The sequence below is a fragment of the Mastacembelus armatus genome, chromosome 10 (genome assembly GCF_900324485.2).
Source record: "Mastacembelus armatus chromosome 10, fMasArm1.2, whole genome shotgun sequence".
NCBI classification, from domain to species: Eukaryota; Metazoa; Chordata; class Actinopteri; order Synbranchiformes; family Mastacembelidae; genus Mastacembelus; species Mastacembelus armatus.
Window position 1 is genome coordinate 6,900,785 of NC_046642.1, and position 16,923 is coordinate 6,917,707.

At 41.7% G+C, this 16,923-nt stretch overlaps 1 protein-coding gene across 1 annotated transcript; it reads right to left on the bottom strand.

The window, feature by feature from the left end:
- Positions 1 to 4,071: 4,071 nt before the first annotated feature.
- On the bottom strand, positions 4,072 to 5,825 carry LOC113144735 (uncharacterized). The gene is made up of 5 exons (XM_026330961.1): positions 5,622 to 5,825; positions 5,167 to 5,493; positions 4,560 to 4,904; positions 4,354 to 4,479; positions 4,072 to 4,076 (listed from the first exon to the last, which is right to left on the bottom strand). The coding sequence occupies exons 1-5, from the start codon at positions 5,662 to 5,664 to the stop codon at positions 4,072 to 4,074; spliced, it is 846 nt and encodes a 281-aa protein (XP_026186746.1). The 5' UTR covers positions 5,665 to 5,825.
- Positions 5,826 to 16,923: the final 11,098 nt, after the last annotated feature.

Sequence of the window (16,923 nt, forward strand, 5' to 3'; positions counted from 1 at the left end):
TCTCTATGAATATTTGACATTCAGAAAAAAATTTAAACATCAATTCTGTAATGTTCTCTTTAAAACATGTTTAGATTTACATAAGTACAATTCAATTCAATTTTATTCGTGTAGCGCCAAATCGCAATACAAATCATCTCATGGCACTTTACAAAAACAAAAAACCCAACTAATCCCATATGAGCAAGCACTTGGCAACACTGGAGAGAAAAAAATTCCCTTTAACGGGGAAAAAAAAAAAAACCTCCAGCAGAACCGAACTGTTTGGGTGGCCATGTGCCTCGACCTGTTGGGGTGAGTGGATAGTGTAGAGAGAAAAGAACATCAACAATAAACAACAAATAGACACTGCAGGTAGGTGGGGCCAGTAACTGCACATCAGCGATATACAGCTCCAGGAACAGGGACACCTCCAGAAGGTTCAGAGAGAGAACAGAGAGAGAGGGAGAGAGCACAAACTAGGGGAGAGAGAGAGCACAAGATTAGTGACATTCAATGGTGGAATATACATGTGAGGGGGTAGGAGAGGAAGAGAGGGGAAAGGAAGCGAGGGGAGCGTTAGGGTAGGGGAGCTCAGTGCACCGATGGTCCTCGGGCAGTCTAGACCTATAGCAGCATAACTAAGGGATGGTTCAGGGTTACCTGAAGCCAGCCCTAACTATACGCTTTGTCAAAAATGAAGGTTTTAAGTTTAGCCTTAAAAGTTCAGTGTCTGCCTCCTGAACCCGGACTTGGAGCTGGTTCCACAAGAGAGGAGCTTGATAGCTAAAGACTCTGCCTCCCATTCTGCTTTTGGAAACTCTGGGAACCACAAGTAGACCTGCACTCTGAGAGCGAAGTTGTCTACTAGGATAATATGTTACTATGAGGTCTTTAAAGTATGAAGAAGCTTGATCATGAAGGGATTTGTATGTGAGAAGAAGGATTTTAAATTCTATTCTATATTTTACAGGGAGCCACTGAAGAGAAGCTAATATTGGAGAAATAAGATCTCTCTTGCTAATTCCTGTCAGGACTCTGGCTGCAGCATTCTGGATTAACTGGAGGCTTTTTATGGAGATACTGCACATCTAGATAGTAATGAGTTACAGTAATCTAGCCTTGAGGTAACAAATGCATGGACTAGTTTTTCTGCATCATGTTGAGACAGGATGTTCCTAGTTTTTGCAATGTTACGCAGGTGATAGAAGGCAGTTCTAGAGAATTGTTTTATGTGTGAGTTAAAGGACATGTCCTGGTCAAAAATTACTCTGTTTTTCACAGTAGTGCTGGATGCCAGGGCTATGCCATCTAAATTAGATATAATTTTAGAAAAGTTATTTCTGAGGTTTTTAGGCCCAAATACAATAACTTCTGTTTTTTCCGAATCTAAACTGGAAAGTTACTGGTTACCCAGGCCTTTATGTCAGTTAGACACGCTTGAAGTCTTGTTAACTGTTCCTCTGATACCAGTCACATGCTCCAATCTATGTAATAAGATGTTGTGGTCAATAGTCATGTAATCGAATGCAGCACTAAGGTCTAGGAGGACAAGTATAGAAACAAGTCCATTATCTGAGGCTAAGAGAAGATCATTGGTGACTTTTAACAGTGCTGTTTCTGTACTATGATGTGCTCTATATCCTGATTGAAAATCTTCAAATAGTTCATTCCTGTGTAAGTGGTCTGATAGCTGCTTAGCAGCAGCTTTTTCAAGGATTTTAGAAATAAATGGTAGGTTGGATATTGGTCTATAATTTGCCAAGACCCCTGGATCAAGACTAGGCTTTTTGAGTAAGGGTTTGATTACTGCAGTCTTAAAGGCCTGTGGAACATAGCCTGATACTAGAGATAAATTTACTAAGTCTAATAAAGATGAGTTCATTAATGGCAGGGTGTCTTTAAGCAGTCTAGTCAGGATAGGGTCTAAAAGACACGTTGATTATTTAGATGAAGCAACTACTGATGTAAATTCAGGGAGATCTATGGGAGAGAAGCAGTCTAAACATAACTGAGGTCCTACAGATGATTCAAGAGCTACTGTAATAGAAGATTCATTTATTGCAGCTATAAGAAGCATCTGATGAATTTTATCTCTGTGATTTTATTTGTAAAGAAATTCATAAAGTAATCACTGCTGAGAGCTAAGGGAACACTGGGGTCAAAAAAGCTGTGACTTTTCGTCAGCCTGGCTACAGTGCTGAAAAGAAACCTGGGATTGTTCTTATTTTCCTCTTAGTGATGAATAGTATGCAGGTCTGGCTTTATGGAGAGCTATTTATATGTTAGTAGACTGTTTTTCCAGGCTAGATAAAATTCCTCTAAATTTGTGGAACGCCACTTCCTTTCCAGCCTTGTATGTAAATTATACCATGGGGCTAATCTCCTCTGATTCACTAACTTCTTTTTCAATGGGGCCACAGTATCAAGCACTGTCAACAACATAATCAATTTGGTAGGGAGTGGGATTGAGGCAGCTTCCCTCCACTGTGTTGGTACTTGGCATAGATGTAAATAAAGATGGAATCATTTTCTTAAATTTATTAACAGCGTTGTCAGATAAACATCCGCTGTAGTGGAATTTTTTTCCAAATGCTGCATGATCCATCATCTTAAATTCAAAAGTTATTAAAGAATGATCTGACAAAATAGGATTTTGGGGGAAAACTATTAAATGTTCGATTTCGATGCCATAGATCAATTGTGTGATTGAAACGGGGTGGGTTTATTAACATTTTGAGTGAAACCAATTGAATCTAATATAGATTTAAATGCAGTGCTGAGACTATTATTTTCAACATCTACATGAATGTTAAAATCTCCCACTATAATGTCTTTATCTGACTGAAACTAAGCACTAAATCTGACAGGAAGTCTGGAAATTCAGTTAAACTCTGAGTATGGGACAGGTGGATGGTACACAATGACAAGTAGAACTGGTTTTTGTGTTTTCCAGTTTGGATGTGAGAGACTAAGAGTGAGGCTTTCAAATGAGTAATAACTGTTCTGAGGATGAAAGTTTAATAATAAGTTTTAGTGGAAGATTGCAGCTACTCCTCCACCTCGACTTGTGTTTCAAGGAACATGACAATTTTTATGACTGAGTGGGATTGATTCATTCAGATTGACATATTCATCCTGCTGTAACCAGGTTTCAGTAAGACAGAGAAAGTCAATTTGGTGATCGCTTATCAAAAATATCAAATTTACTAAGAGATTTAGACGAAAGAGACCTAATATTTAATAATCCACATCTGACTGTTCTGTTTTCTGTTCCATAAGAGGAGTGGTCTTAATTTTTATTAGGTTTTTATGACTAACTACTCTTTTGTTAACATCTTATTTGATTTATATGTTCGAGGGGCAGACACAATCTCTATGTGGTTTGAGGGGGGTGATGGCTCTAAGGAAACTGCAGAGAGGCGTTTTAGACTGAGTCTCTGTGTCTCAGTCCCCACTCTGGATTGTCAAACTTTAGATTGGCTAATAAACTCGCCCAAATTCCTAGAGATGAGAGCTGCACCATTCCAAGTGGGATGGATTCTGTCCCTCGCTACCAGACCGGCTTTTCCCCAGAAAATGGCCCAATTGTCTATGAAGCCCACATTGTTTGCTGGACACCACCTAGACACCCAGAGACGGAACGACGACATGCAGCTAAACATGTCGTCGCTGGTCGGATGGGGGCGGGGTCCTGAGAAAATTTCGGAGCAATCAATATTTTACACAAAGAAACATAGCAGAAAGTATAATTGTCATTGTTTGAAATAAATCTAACAAAAGTTTGTCTTTAATAGCCATATTAAAGTTTTAAATCATGAAACAATACAAAGGTGTGTAGTTTGTTTTAATAAAGGCTGCTGTAGTAATGAATAAAAATATCAACAAGCATTAGATGATGCAAGAGAATAAACCATAATTTTTATTTACAATGACAATAGGATGAATCCACACATTTTCAAACTCATTAATACTCAGCAGTTAACGTGAGAATACACACTTTCCTCATTCTTCATTTCTTTCTTCTTCCTTCCTCGTGTAGCTTTCTCTCCAGAGAAATGTAACGCAGCATAGTTTAGATCATGTCCATCTTCAGGCTGTGCAACAAGTAAAAGACTTGATGTAGTCATACTGTTATATGGTGCTGCTGGAATCATGTTAATGGAGATAACAAATTTGATTTGGGTTAATTACTTACAAGGCTTGAGTTGTCATGCCTTCCTTGTAAAGTGGAACCTTTGATTCCTAATATTGGGAAAAAAACAGGAATAACATGTACTTTATCTGAGTTCTCAAAATGACCTTCCTGTAATTCAGCAATTGAATGATCTTTTCAAGTAAACCGATGTAAAATTTTACTCATTCAACACTTACCTTTAAACTGTTCAGATGCTGGTCTTGAATTTCGGGAACAGATGAAAACAATATTTCCAGTCACAGAGACGACCAAACAGATCACTGATATCACCAGTGCAATAAATGCAGAACTTGCTGTTTGCTCTAGAAAACAAAAATAAATTAATGCTTCTGAAAGCCACGATCCTATTAACATATTCCAGGACTGAAACACAAAATCATACCAATGTCCAGTTTTGTTCCATTTCCAAATAATATCTGTCCACATGTGGCCACAGCACAGTAATAAGTCCCAGCATCAGAGGAGCTGATGTTAGAGAAGTGATAAACACAGCTCTTCACAGTGTCAGATCTCTTCTCACATTCATTATTTCCATCAGTGTAGATGATATTTGGATGAGATTCATCTGATCCAGCTCTGAACCAGTACACACTGTGATCTCTTGGACACGTGTCGCTCTCAGAGTCAGAGAGGACTGAACACTGCAGAGTCACTGAGTCTCCTGGACGGACTGGATCAGATACTGTCGACTGAACAACTGAATAGTCTGACGTCCTCTGAGTGTTTCCTGTGTGATACAAGATTGTTGAAAATTTAAGATCTAAAGTGGAGAAATAACATCAGTTTGGAGTCCTACAGTTTAAATTAGGTCCAAACTTAAACTTCCACATTAACAAAAGAGAAAAATAAATGTAACATCAAATTAAAATAAGGTAATTTAAGATGATTTTTTTTTTTTGACAACTGTTTGGTGACACTGAGTCGTTGTAAGAAACATTAAAATACATGTTTTAATTTATCCCAGTATATTGTAAAAAACACATAATTACCTTTTAACGACAAATATGTCCCACTCGAAGTAAACTTGTTCCAGACTCTGACAGCACAGTGATATATTCCCTCATCTTCCTGAATCGTCCTCACAATGGTCAGACTGATGATATTCTGGTCATGTTTTACTTTGAATCTTGACTCAGAAAACTCTGGTTCATATGTTGGGTTTGTATTTGTCTGCAGTGTCAAAATTAATTTCAGGTTATCTCCAACACTCTGCTTGTACCACTGGAGTCCATTTCGAATAAAGTCCTCATCAGGCAAAAAACATGTGAATGTCACAGGTTCATGAAGTCCAACTGTGATCACTGGAACCAGCGTGTCTGAGAAAAATAAAAACAAAATCATAATTATCTGAATGCAGGAAATAATCACATCAACCACAACACATCTAGATTGCATGCAGATACTTCAATGTAAAAATATTTAGTCATTATTAAATAGCACTTACGTCCTTGTTGGAGGAGAAGCAGTGTAACCCATAACACAATCATTGTGACACTGTCTGTATGCAGAGATGTCTTGGTTATTTAGTGAAGGAGGTGAGATGGGCGTGATAGGTCGAACTGAAATGCATCTGATTGGCTGTTGTCTAGGAAGTTAGTAGCTGCACAGCCTGAGAGTAAAACCATCAGCATGATGGCACTGTCACTGTGAACATGTTGGTCATATGGCGAACATAGCATAAACGTAAACGTTTTCTGAGTAAGTAGTTTCAATGCATTGTTATATGAAGATCATTTTAAACATCACACTGTGCAGAATTGAAGAATGGGAAATAATACTGCAGGTTTAGTTGCAGATTTCTGTAATTTCATATACATTTTTCTATGATAAAAATGATCTGACTCAGTAAATAATGAGAAGCACAGAATTGCCAGTCCATCATACAGGGTCAGTGTTTTTGATATTTTGGTGTTTTGGAGTCCTAGGGTACTCTGCAATTTATTTTGTCACTGCAGAAATCTACAACACCTTAATAGATACTGAGAGACTTCTTAACGACGTTCAGCTGCCTTAGCCTGCAAGCAACTTTGAGGTTTTTCATTCCACATGGTTGCAAACACCCTAAATGACATTTATTCTGAGTTTGAAGATTGTTAGAATAACAACAATGAACAACAACAGTGACACAAACTTACTAAAAGCGTTCCAAATTTTTTTGAAAAGATGAGAACAACAGTGCAGTAAGTGGTAATATTAATGCAGTCATTTTAAGCAGAAATTATTTTACATTGTGTTCTGTTGAGTTGGATGAAACTATTATGTTGTTATAAAACAGGATTGATTAAAACGAACTTGTACAAACCAGAACAATAGGTTGAGGTCAAGAGAAAAAGAGAGATAAGAAGAAAAGCTGATATCCCATCACTTGTTTTCATCCTCAGTCGTATTCCAGGGATGAAACACAGCCAGCAGCACTTGGAACAACCCTCCATCAGTGATTCCACCAAGTCCAATTCATCTGATGATCACCTCTCTGCCCTGCAGTCTTCTCCTTCACAGCACTATTCATCTCTATGGCCAACTACTTGGATGATGAGAGTACCCTGTTTATCTCCATGGTCCCCGACCAGAACTACTGCACTGGGATCTGGGGTCGCCCTCCTGATTGGCCCCAGGTTCGAGTCTGTCTCTGGGTCTCCCTCCTCAACAGTGACACAAAGGTACATCCTGTCTGAATTTTCTCTTCTATTACCTGTGTCCCAATTCAGGGGTTGCATTTGAAGCCAGATTACGTCACAGTGCAGCGACAAGGCTGTTGAATTTAAAAGGCTCCTTCAAACTAAGGCCGCATTCTCCTTTCCCTACGACTCCTTCGCCATAGACATATAGAATATATAGACGCCTCACTTGTCCCTTTCTCTGTCAATGTCGTCGCCATTTTATTCCGGGCAACTGTTCCATAATGCTCATCAGATGACGAGAGAAAAATGCCTGAGTCGTGTGCTGCTTTCGGCTGTACAAATTCAAAACAGATCTCGGGGAATTGCCTCCCACAAGTAAGCCTGAAAAGGTGTTTCTGTTTGTATTTGCTCATTAAAACACTTTGAGTAATTGGCATTCGGAGTCAGACTGTTGACGTTAGCTTACGTTACAGGAACTGGTGATGTCGCTGTTTTGCTAGTCAGAAATGTTACTTTTTAGTAATTTTATTATTTCTTATACAGAGAAAAAGTGCAGCCCCCCAGTTTAGTTGCATTTGTTTATAGCAAAGTCTTGCCCGGGCAAATATGGTGGACACATTGACGTATTACAGCAACAGACCGAAGCGCCAATTTGGCCTATGTTATATATATGACCTTCACAGCCCACATATCCCAAGATTCTTTGCGAAACGTGACAAAAAATGAACGTAGCAGATAGGAGCGAAATACATATGCCCACATTAAAAACGCTATATTAAACCAACGTTAGCTAAAGTCAGTGTTGCCAACACTTTACAATGGGAAGTAGCTAAAAGGCGACACACGCCATTAGCATGTTGCCTGCCTGCCTGCCATGTTTCTCTCAGTTTATGTTCTTCTTCACCACTCCTCAGGCCAGGAGCAGCTCTGCAGCTTCTTCACTTCAATGAAAAACTGTTCAGGGGCCTGTTCTCTCTATCGCTGTCTGCATTTGGATCCTATAGGTGAGTAAATCTCTGACAATAAGACTGTTGGTTTGGAAGTTACTCACTCAGTTACACTCAGACCTTTGAGGCCTTAATTATATCTTTGGAACAAACTTTGAAATGCAGTTTTGCACAGGAATTAGGATTATTATGCTTAGTTATGCTATTTGTTTGCATAGTACTAATGTTTCTTTACATATGTATGTAAATTGTGCTCTCACAGATTAAGTTTGCCTTTAGAGACATGTGGCTGCACTCTGGGATTTGTGTATGATTGATTGATGCCCCCTCATGTTCCCTCCTGTAACCACATGACACAAAATGTTTAAAATATTTATGTTTAGAACTTTCATCATCCTCCAATTTCAAATACAATGATTATTTTGAACTAATGTACGTAGCTTAAGTTATAATTGGAATTGCTCAAAAGAAACAAAGTTTTAAATCTTTATTTCATGAAACAACAAAAACATGTAGTTTATGTTTTAATAAAGGCAGCTGTAGTAATGAATAAAAGAATAGCCCACAAGCACATACAAAGATAATGAGCAATATGGAGCATAAAGGCCAGTGTGCCCTCTTGGGTTCTTTCTCAATATTACTGAAGATTCTACAGAATTTATTTTATTTACACTGAGGACAGTAATATAGCCAACCCACACATTTTCAGAGACTCATATTAATACTTAGCATTTAACTTGAGAATATACACTTTCTTTATTCTTCATTTCTTTCTTCTTCCTTCCTCGTGTAGCTTTCTCTCCAGAGAAATGTAACGCAGCATAGTTCAGATCATGTCCATCTTCAGGCTGTGCAACAAGTAAAACACTTGATGTAGTCACATTGTTATATGGTGCTGCTGGAATAATGATAATGGAAACAACAAATGTGATTTGGTTTGATTACTTACAAAGTTTGAGTTGTCATGCCTTCTTTGTGAAGTGAAACCTTTGATTCCTAATATTGAATGAAAACAGGAACAATATGTACTTTGAGTTCCTAATATGATCCTCTGATTTGACAAATGTTAATTTAAAAATATTTACAGAGTAAAAGTCATATCATTTCTGACATTGTGTAGTCTAATATACTATATATTAGATATATAAAAAGCAGTTTTGAGGCAAACATGAAATAAATAACCTGAACTTGCACAAATCTGATTATAATGAATAGAATTATTAATATGCAAAAACAAAGGCCATGTACTTATGATTTTTCCCAGAAAATAATGTTTTGTCCTCTCTTCATGCCTTCATAATGTCACACGTGGTACATTAAATGATATTTTCAAGTAAAGCAATTTTACACTCATTCAACAACACTTACCTATAAATTGTTCATGTGCTGATCTTGAATTTCGGGAACAGATGAAAACAATATTTCCAGTCACAGAGACGACCAAACAGATCACTGATATCACCAGTGCAATAAATTCAGAACTTGCTGTTTGCTCTAGAAAACAAAAATAAATTAATGCTTCTGAAAGCCATGATCCTATTAACATATTCCAGGACTGAAACACAAAATCATACCAATGTCCAGTTTTGTTCCATTTCCAAATAATATCTGTCCACATGTGGCCACAGCACAGTAATAAGTCCCAGCATCAGAGGAGCTGATGTTCTTAGAGAAGTGATAAACACAGCTCTTCACAGTGTCAGATCTCTTCTCACATTCATTATTTCCATCAGTGTAGATGATGTTTGGATGAGATTCATCTGATCCAGCTCTGAACCAGTACACACTGTGATTTCTTGGACACGTGTCGCTCTCAGAGTCAGAGAGGACTGAACACTGCAGAGTCACTGAGTCTCCTGGACGGACTGGATCAGATACTGTCGACTGAACAACTGAATAGTCTGACGTCCCCTGAGTGTTTCCTGTGTGATACAAGATTGTTGAAAATTTAAGATCTTTAATGAAGAAACTAAGTAATATCCACGTTAACAAAATACAACAATTAACCGAACATAAAATTGAAAGGTATAATCAATTGCTCAAAAAAATCCTGGTGATGTTGATGAGTTATTTTAAGAATCTTTTTGTTAATTATTACAAAATATTGTGGAAAAACTGCATTACTACCTTTTAATGACAAATATGAGTAGTATATAATGGTTTATGTGGCGGGGGCTATTAAGGGGGGTCACTTTTTATGGCCGTAATTTATGACAGTCATAAAGATAATAAACCATAAAATCGTCGTCACGCTCCCCACCCACAGGGCGGCGCGATTTTCCTATTGGTCATACCTGTGTCTGTGGGTTGTGGCGTGGTGACGCGCTGCCGAGGTGGGTGTGAGGGTCTGTGTCATGTGTGGCGGGTATTTAAACACCTGCAGAAGGCGCCTGAGGGCCTTTTCTATCGCTTGTTTTATTAGCAAGAATTGTAGGGAACAACCATGATGATCTTTCCGTCAGGTACGTGCGTCGTTTGTTCCTCGATTCAGTAGCGTGTATATCAGACCGTCTGCAGCGTATACATTGTATTTCAAAATAGCGTGACTCCGTCAGGTATCGCATCAATTTCGTTGGTGGACGAGGATTCTCCACAATCATCATCATCATCATCTGCTGGAGGCATGTATCCGTCTTTTATATATATATATATATATTTTATAATATGTTTTATCTGGGTGATGCTCTTACTGTGGGGATCTAATGGACATATGGGTCCGCTCAACAGGGACCATCGCTGAGTCGGATGATCGTGGCGAAGCATACCTGAGTGATAAAGGTGAGAGTTATTCTTACGTGTATCCCTGTTTTAAAGCAGGATCAGAAAGTTGTGGTTTTTACAAAATGTTGGTGTGCTTCACAGAAAATCCTGGAGGGCTGCAGAGAGGCCGTCTGTCTTTAAAGAGACGCAGAGAGCATGCTATTTTAACTGAAATAAACAGTCAGGGTGAGTATGTATGTGATGCCGGGTTTATATTAAAAATAGTAATGGTGTGTATGTGTGTGTAGCTGATTATCTTTTATCCTATCTGGTAATGTAGAGGGTGTCGAGAGCGCGGTGAGCGGAGGAGCAAGCCCCAGCGGCCCTGTGCTACCCAGCCGCTCGAGAGTCGCGGAGCGACCGCTGGCTCCGGAGGGGCTGCAGAGGACGGACGAGCTGTGTCGTGAGCGTGTGATAAGCAGACAGCTCTGGGATTACGATAGTGAGGGTATGAGATTGATATACAATGCATTTCAACACGTTTAAATAAACGAGTTGTTTATAACGCTGTTTTTTAAATGGTTTGTCTGTCTTTATATCTAGATGATTTTCAACCGGCCAAGAGACTGAGAGCTGGCCCTGCGAGATCTGCACAGAAGAAGAAGAAGAAGGAGGAGGAGCAGAAGAAGAAGAAGACCGATTCTTGTGTTACAGCGACACCGGTGGTCGACGAGGAGAGTGAACTTTGGGGATCGGAGTGGGTCGCTGAGATTGCAGCCGCCACTTTCTTTTTGGAGCAGCAACAGGTGGAGGACGCTACAGCCTGGCCACTGCATCTTCAGGAGGATTCCACAGCATCTGACTCAACTTGGGGTGTGCTGGAGGATGCGGCTGTTTCATCTCAAGGTGATGTGGCTGTGTGTTTTCCTACCATAAACTTTGATGATTTGTTGCTGAATAGTCAGGACACCGCACCACCCGCCGAGGTGGAGCGTGAGAGGTCGCTGTTGTATACGCCTGATGTTACTCCTGTTGATCCAGTCCGGAAGGGTGGGAAGCAAATTTCTATGCTTGAGTGGCTAGCTGATGGTGCTTATAGCTGTAGTAGTAGTAGTAGTGACTCTGACTCTGAGAGTGTTCCATCTCCTACTCCTGTTGATCCAGTCCGGAAGGGAGGCAAACAGATTTCTATGCTTATGCGGTCGGCTGATGCTGGGTATACTAGTGACTCTGATACTTGTTCTTCATCAGATAGCGAGTCAGACAGTGATTGTTATTCTGCGGCTTCAGAGATTAGCGGTGTGTCAGCTCTAGATATTAATTCTGCTGGTGGTGCATCAGCTGTAGCACCTGGTGGTGCTGCTGTTGCTGCTGTTGCTGCTACAGCAGATGCTAGCACACAGGCCAGTGCTGACAACACGGTCCTGGTAAACCAAGCTGTGTTAGAACTATTGACAAATCTCTGTGCTGCAGTGAAGCACAACGACACAAAACTCACGCGTCTAGAATCGTATGTCACGCATGCTGTACCAGTTTTAGCCGACTGCATAACAGACGCTCAAACTCTGTATTCTACCTCTCTAGACAGAAATGGCAGGGTGTGATAACCTGTATGGTGGGGGTGCTGCTGCTGCTGCTGCTGATATTGGCTCAACAATGAGGGCAATGACACATGATCAATTCTCACGCTGGGCTGCTGAAATGCGTACCAAAAACACACAGTTAATGAACATGTTGAACATCCATCCGCCACCAAAGACAGAATATCTCAATGCCTCATTAAACACCACAGATTTTGACAGATGGGCTGAAAACACACGCCAAAAGTTTGTGCAGCTCAAGAGAAGAATTGGCCTTCTTCCACAGGGCGGCGTGGCTAAACGCCCTGCTCTGACGCCTGATGTACCCGGTGTTGCAGTCATTGTTCAGCAAGAAAACAATCAGAGGGCTGTGTGTGACATTGCAGATGATGATGATGATGATGATGAAGTATCTGATGATGCTGCTAATGCTTGTCTGATGCATGTCACTAGTCCTACATACGAGCAGGGACAGCAGGCCCTAGTACCTGATGCGATTCCATATGATCATTGTGTGCTATGTGATGATGCTGGTGCTGCTCATGGTCGTGACACTGATGCTGATGTTGATTCAGAGTCTCCTCGACAGCTGCAGGGGGAGCAGGCCTCTGTGGCTGGTTCACTGATCTCAGACCCTCCTCTGACAGAGGGGTCTACTGTTAACACCCCCTCCAGTCCTAATGGTCTTCAGCATGGCGCTGGTTTAATCACAATCAGGGATATTCCGGCATTTGACGCTTTAGAATTGAGACAACCCATACACTTTAGGGACATTGACATAGATACTCACCCTGAACAGATTCCTGCGCTTGTTAGGGAACGTCTAACTGGTGTCATAAATAGGGCTATCGAAGTATCGCGGGCTGGTAGCGTGTTGAATGTCGTGTTGAGGGGGCCCTCGTTAATTAGTGACGTGCAGGCGGTCTTGAGGACCAGTAATGGCTATGACGTCGACGCCTTTGTTGATGAAGTTGCTCAAGCGATCCAGAGCAATGATGATTCATTGTCAGACGGGGACCTGGAGTTTGTGGTCAGTGTGGCACAAGAAGGGAGGGGTGGAGGTACAAGGCTCAAGCTGGGGAGGGTGCCTTATAGTGAAATTCTGGCTAGGAAGGGAAAGCATTTGTATGATCCTGATAATGACGCCTCAGACAACAATTTATGTTTCAGTATGTGTATTATCAGAGCCGAAAATCCCTCAATGGGGGCTCTGGAAATATTACACAGAGCTAAAGAACTACAGGAATCTGTAGGTCTTTCCACCACACAGCAGGTGGGTTTTAGTGATGTCACTAGATTTGAGAGGGAAATAGATGCAAAGATAATCATTTTTCATCACGCCAGAGCTGGTGCTGGTGCTGTTAGAAAACGGCCAATCTGCTTCCAGACACACGGAACCCCACACCCCCGCACCATCTGGCTTTATCTACACGCTGAGCACTACTACCTGATAACCAACCCAAAAGGTTTTTTTGGCGGCTCGTATGTCTGTGAACTCTGCTATAACACATATGAGACACCCTTACTGCATAATTGCCTACACAGGTGTAATGTATGCTTCACCACATGTGAACAGCAATCAGGCCCCACAATCAAATGTGATCAATGCAATCGCATTTGTAAATCAATGCAGTGCTTCAACAATCACAGATTACCTGACCCTAAACACAACATGATTCCCTGCGCTACAGTTAAATATTGTGAGGAGTGTGGAAAAATCTACAGGATCTGTAAACAGAGCCCCACCCACAAATGTAAAGCCCCACGGTGTAGGCACTGCGGTGCTCTTAGAGGGGGGATGGTACATCAGTGTTATATCCAGCCACCACCACTTAAAGAGGAGGAGGAGGAGGAGCCCGCTGAAAAATACATCCTGTATGACTTTGAAACCAGATACCATGACGGGAGACATGAAGCAAATTATGTCTGCGCCATGGAGATGGATGAAAAGGTTGACCCGTACCCATTTTGTTACACAGGGGTTGGTTGTGTGGCTGCATTTATCAGCCAGTTTAGACGCAAAAAGTACAAAGGGTACACACTAATTGCGCACAACGCGGCTGGCTTTGACAGTTATGTCGTGCTCGAGTATCTTGTGAGACAAAGCATTACTCCCCTAGTCATCATGAAAGGTAGTCGGGTCATTATGATGTACGACGAGGACTACAACCAGCGATGGATCGATTCATACAGCTTTCTGCCTATGAGTCTGGCTAAGACACCTGCAGCATTAGGCTTTGAAGAAATGGCTAAAGGCTACTTTCCTCACAAATTCAACACTGTTGAAAATGAGTTTTATGAAGGCCCCTACCCCACACCAGAGCATTACGGGTATGACAAGATGCCTCAGAGTGAGCAGGTGAAATTCATGCAGTGGTATGATGGAGTTAAGGATGGTACTTTTAAGATGCAGGCTGAGCTGGCTTATTATTGTCGAAATGATGTTGCGGTGTTGCGCAAGGCCTGCAAGATTTACCGCACAGCGTTCATGCAGTGTACCGCCACTGACCCTTTTGTGTTCACGACTCTGGCATCAAGTTGTATGGGTGTTTTTAAGAAGCTCTTCCTACCTGAGGACACACTGCCCCTCACCTATGATGGGATGTATCTTGAGTGTAATAAAGCTTTCTCAGATGTGTCTATGCAATGGCTCGAATACGTGGCCTATTCTGAAAAGAGGGTGATCAGACATGCTCTGAGAGGTGGTGAACACAAGATCGGGTCCTACTGTGTTGACGGATTTGATGATGCCTCAAACACATGTTTTGAATTTGCAGGCTGCTATTATCACAGGTGTATAAAATGCTACCCAGAATCCGCAGCCGAGAATAATGTCGGGCTGTATGCACAGTTTAACAACAAAGTTGAAGCTCTGCGGGACCGTCATGGTGTCAGTGTGGTTGTGATGTGGGAGTGTGAGTGGAATCTGATAAAGCAGACAGATCCAGACGTCAGGGCCTTTCTTGCAGACTACAGGAAGCCTGAGCGCCTGAATCCTAGGGATGCACTGTTTGGCGGGAGGACGAATGCTATGAAGCTCCTGCATGTGACTGAGTGTGCAGAGGGAGAAAAAGTACATTACTACGATTTCACGAGCCTGTATCCCACCGTGCAGGCTAAGAAAGATTATCCAATTGGCCATCCCGAGATAATTGTAGGCAATTTTGACAGCATTGAGAATTATTTTGGCTTTGTCAAGTGTACTGTTCTCCCCCCCTAGAGGTCTGTACCATCCTGTTTTGCCATACAGGTCCCATCACAAGCTCATGTTCCCCCTCTGTCGCAAGTGCTGCGAGGAGCTGAATCAGGACACTGTCTGCAGTCACACCGACTGTGAGAGACAGCTGACGGGGACGTGGGTGTCCTTTGAGCTTGAAAAAGCCATTGAGAAGGGCTACCAGCTTGTGTGCATTGATGAAGTGTGGCATTTTCCGAAAAAGTCTAACACATTATTTCGGGAATATGTTAAAACCTTTTTGAAATGTAAACAGGAGGCCTCTGGGTACCCCAAAAATGTCAAGACAGAGGAGGAAAAGCAGGAGTATGTCCGGGACTACGAAGCCCATGAAGGTATAAGACTAAATCCTGCCAAGATCACGGTCAATAAAGCTGTCAGGAGCTGTAACAAGCTTCTGCTAAACTCATTGTGGGGACGTTTCAGCATGAGGACCAACATGGGCACGTGTGAGTTGATCACTGAGGCTGAGCGATTCACAGAGCTAATGTTTAGTGATCATTTTGATGTCAGACAGTTTTGCTTCATATCTGATGAAGTAGCCATGGTTCAGTGGCGTCATAGTGATGACCGAGACGGCAGGGCCAGTGATGTGAATGTGTTTATTGGTGCTGTGACAACTGCCCATGCTAGACTGATGCTCTACGATCTGTTGGACAAGTTGCAGGAGCGTGTGCTGTACTGTGATACTGACTCTGTCGTTTTCACATCTAGACCCGGTGAGTGGATGCCGAGTCTAGGCCCTTACCTAGGTGACTTGACAGACGAGCTGTGTGATGGTGGTGGTGACGGGGAGGATGATTTTATTACAGAGTTTGTCTCAGGGGGGCCCAAATGCTACGCTTATCATACTCAGAGAGGGAAGAGACATGTGAAATGTAAAGGGGTGACTCTGAATTCAGCTAACGCATCTGTAGTGACCCAGGAGTCCCTAGCCGGTCTTGTTAAATCATTTGTGGCTGATCAGCGATCAGACAAGCACATCATCACAGAGACTGACACCATCAGACGTGATAAGAGAAAGTTCCATTTGCAGAATGTCAGTGTCTCAAAGAAAGTTCGTGTAGTCTACAACAAACGCAGGGTCCTGCCTGACTACAGAACATTGCCTTATGGATACTAAGATGGAATTTGACGGGCGTTTAATTCATCCTTTCAGCCTAATTGTAAGCGGCCCCTCCAACAGCGGGAAGACCGTCTTTGTCAAAACGCTCATTGAGAATGCGCAGAGCCTCATCTCACACAGGATTGATAATATTGTCTATATCTATTCATGCTGGCAGGCAGCGTACGATCAACTCCTAAAGACTGTTGACATAAATTTTGTCAACGGTCTGCCTGCGTCGCTGTGTGATGACACCCTTTTGCCTCCAGACAAAAACAACCTCCTGGTTATTGATGATCTGATGAATGATGCCAGCGGTAATTTGGAGGTGCAGAATGTATTCACGAAATATGTCCATCACAGAAATCTCAGCTGCGTATACCTAGTACAAAATTTGTTCATACAGGGCAAAGCTAGCCGTACTATCAGTTTAAACACCAATTATCTGGTCTTGTTCAAAAACCCTCGTGACAGATACCAGGTGTCACTGATTGCACGTCAGATGTACCCTGGTAATACAAAATACTTTTTAGAGGCGTTCAGTGACGCCACAAGTGC

Coding starts and splice junctions, on each gene's coding strand:
- LOC113144735 (XM_026330961.1), bottom strand. CDS start 5,664: ATGATTGTGTTATGGGTTACACTGCTTCTCCTCCAACAAGGAC. Junction 5,494..5,621: donor GCTTCTCCTCCAACAAGGAC/GTAAGTGCTATT, acceptor TATTTTTCTCAG/ACACGCTGGTTCCAGTGATC. Junction 4,905..5,166: donor GACATATTTGTCGTTAAAAG/GTAATTATGTGT, acceptor TGTATCACACAG/GAAACACTCAGAGGACGTCA.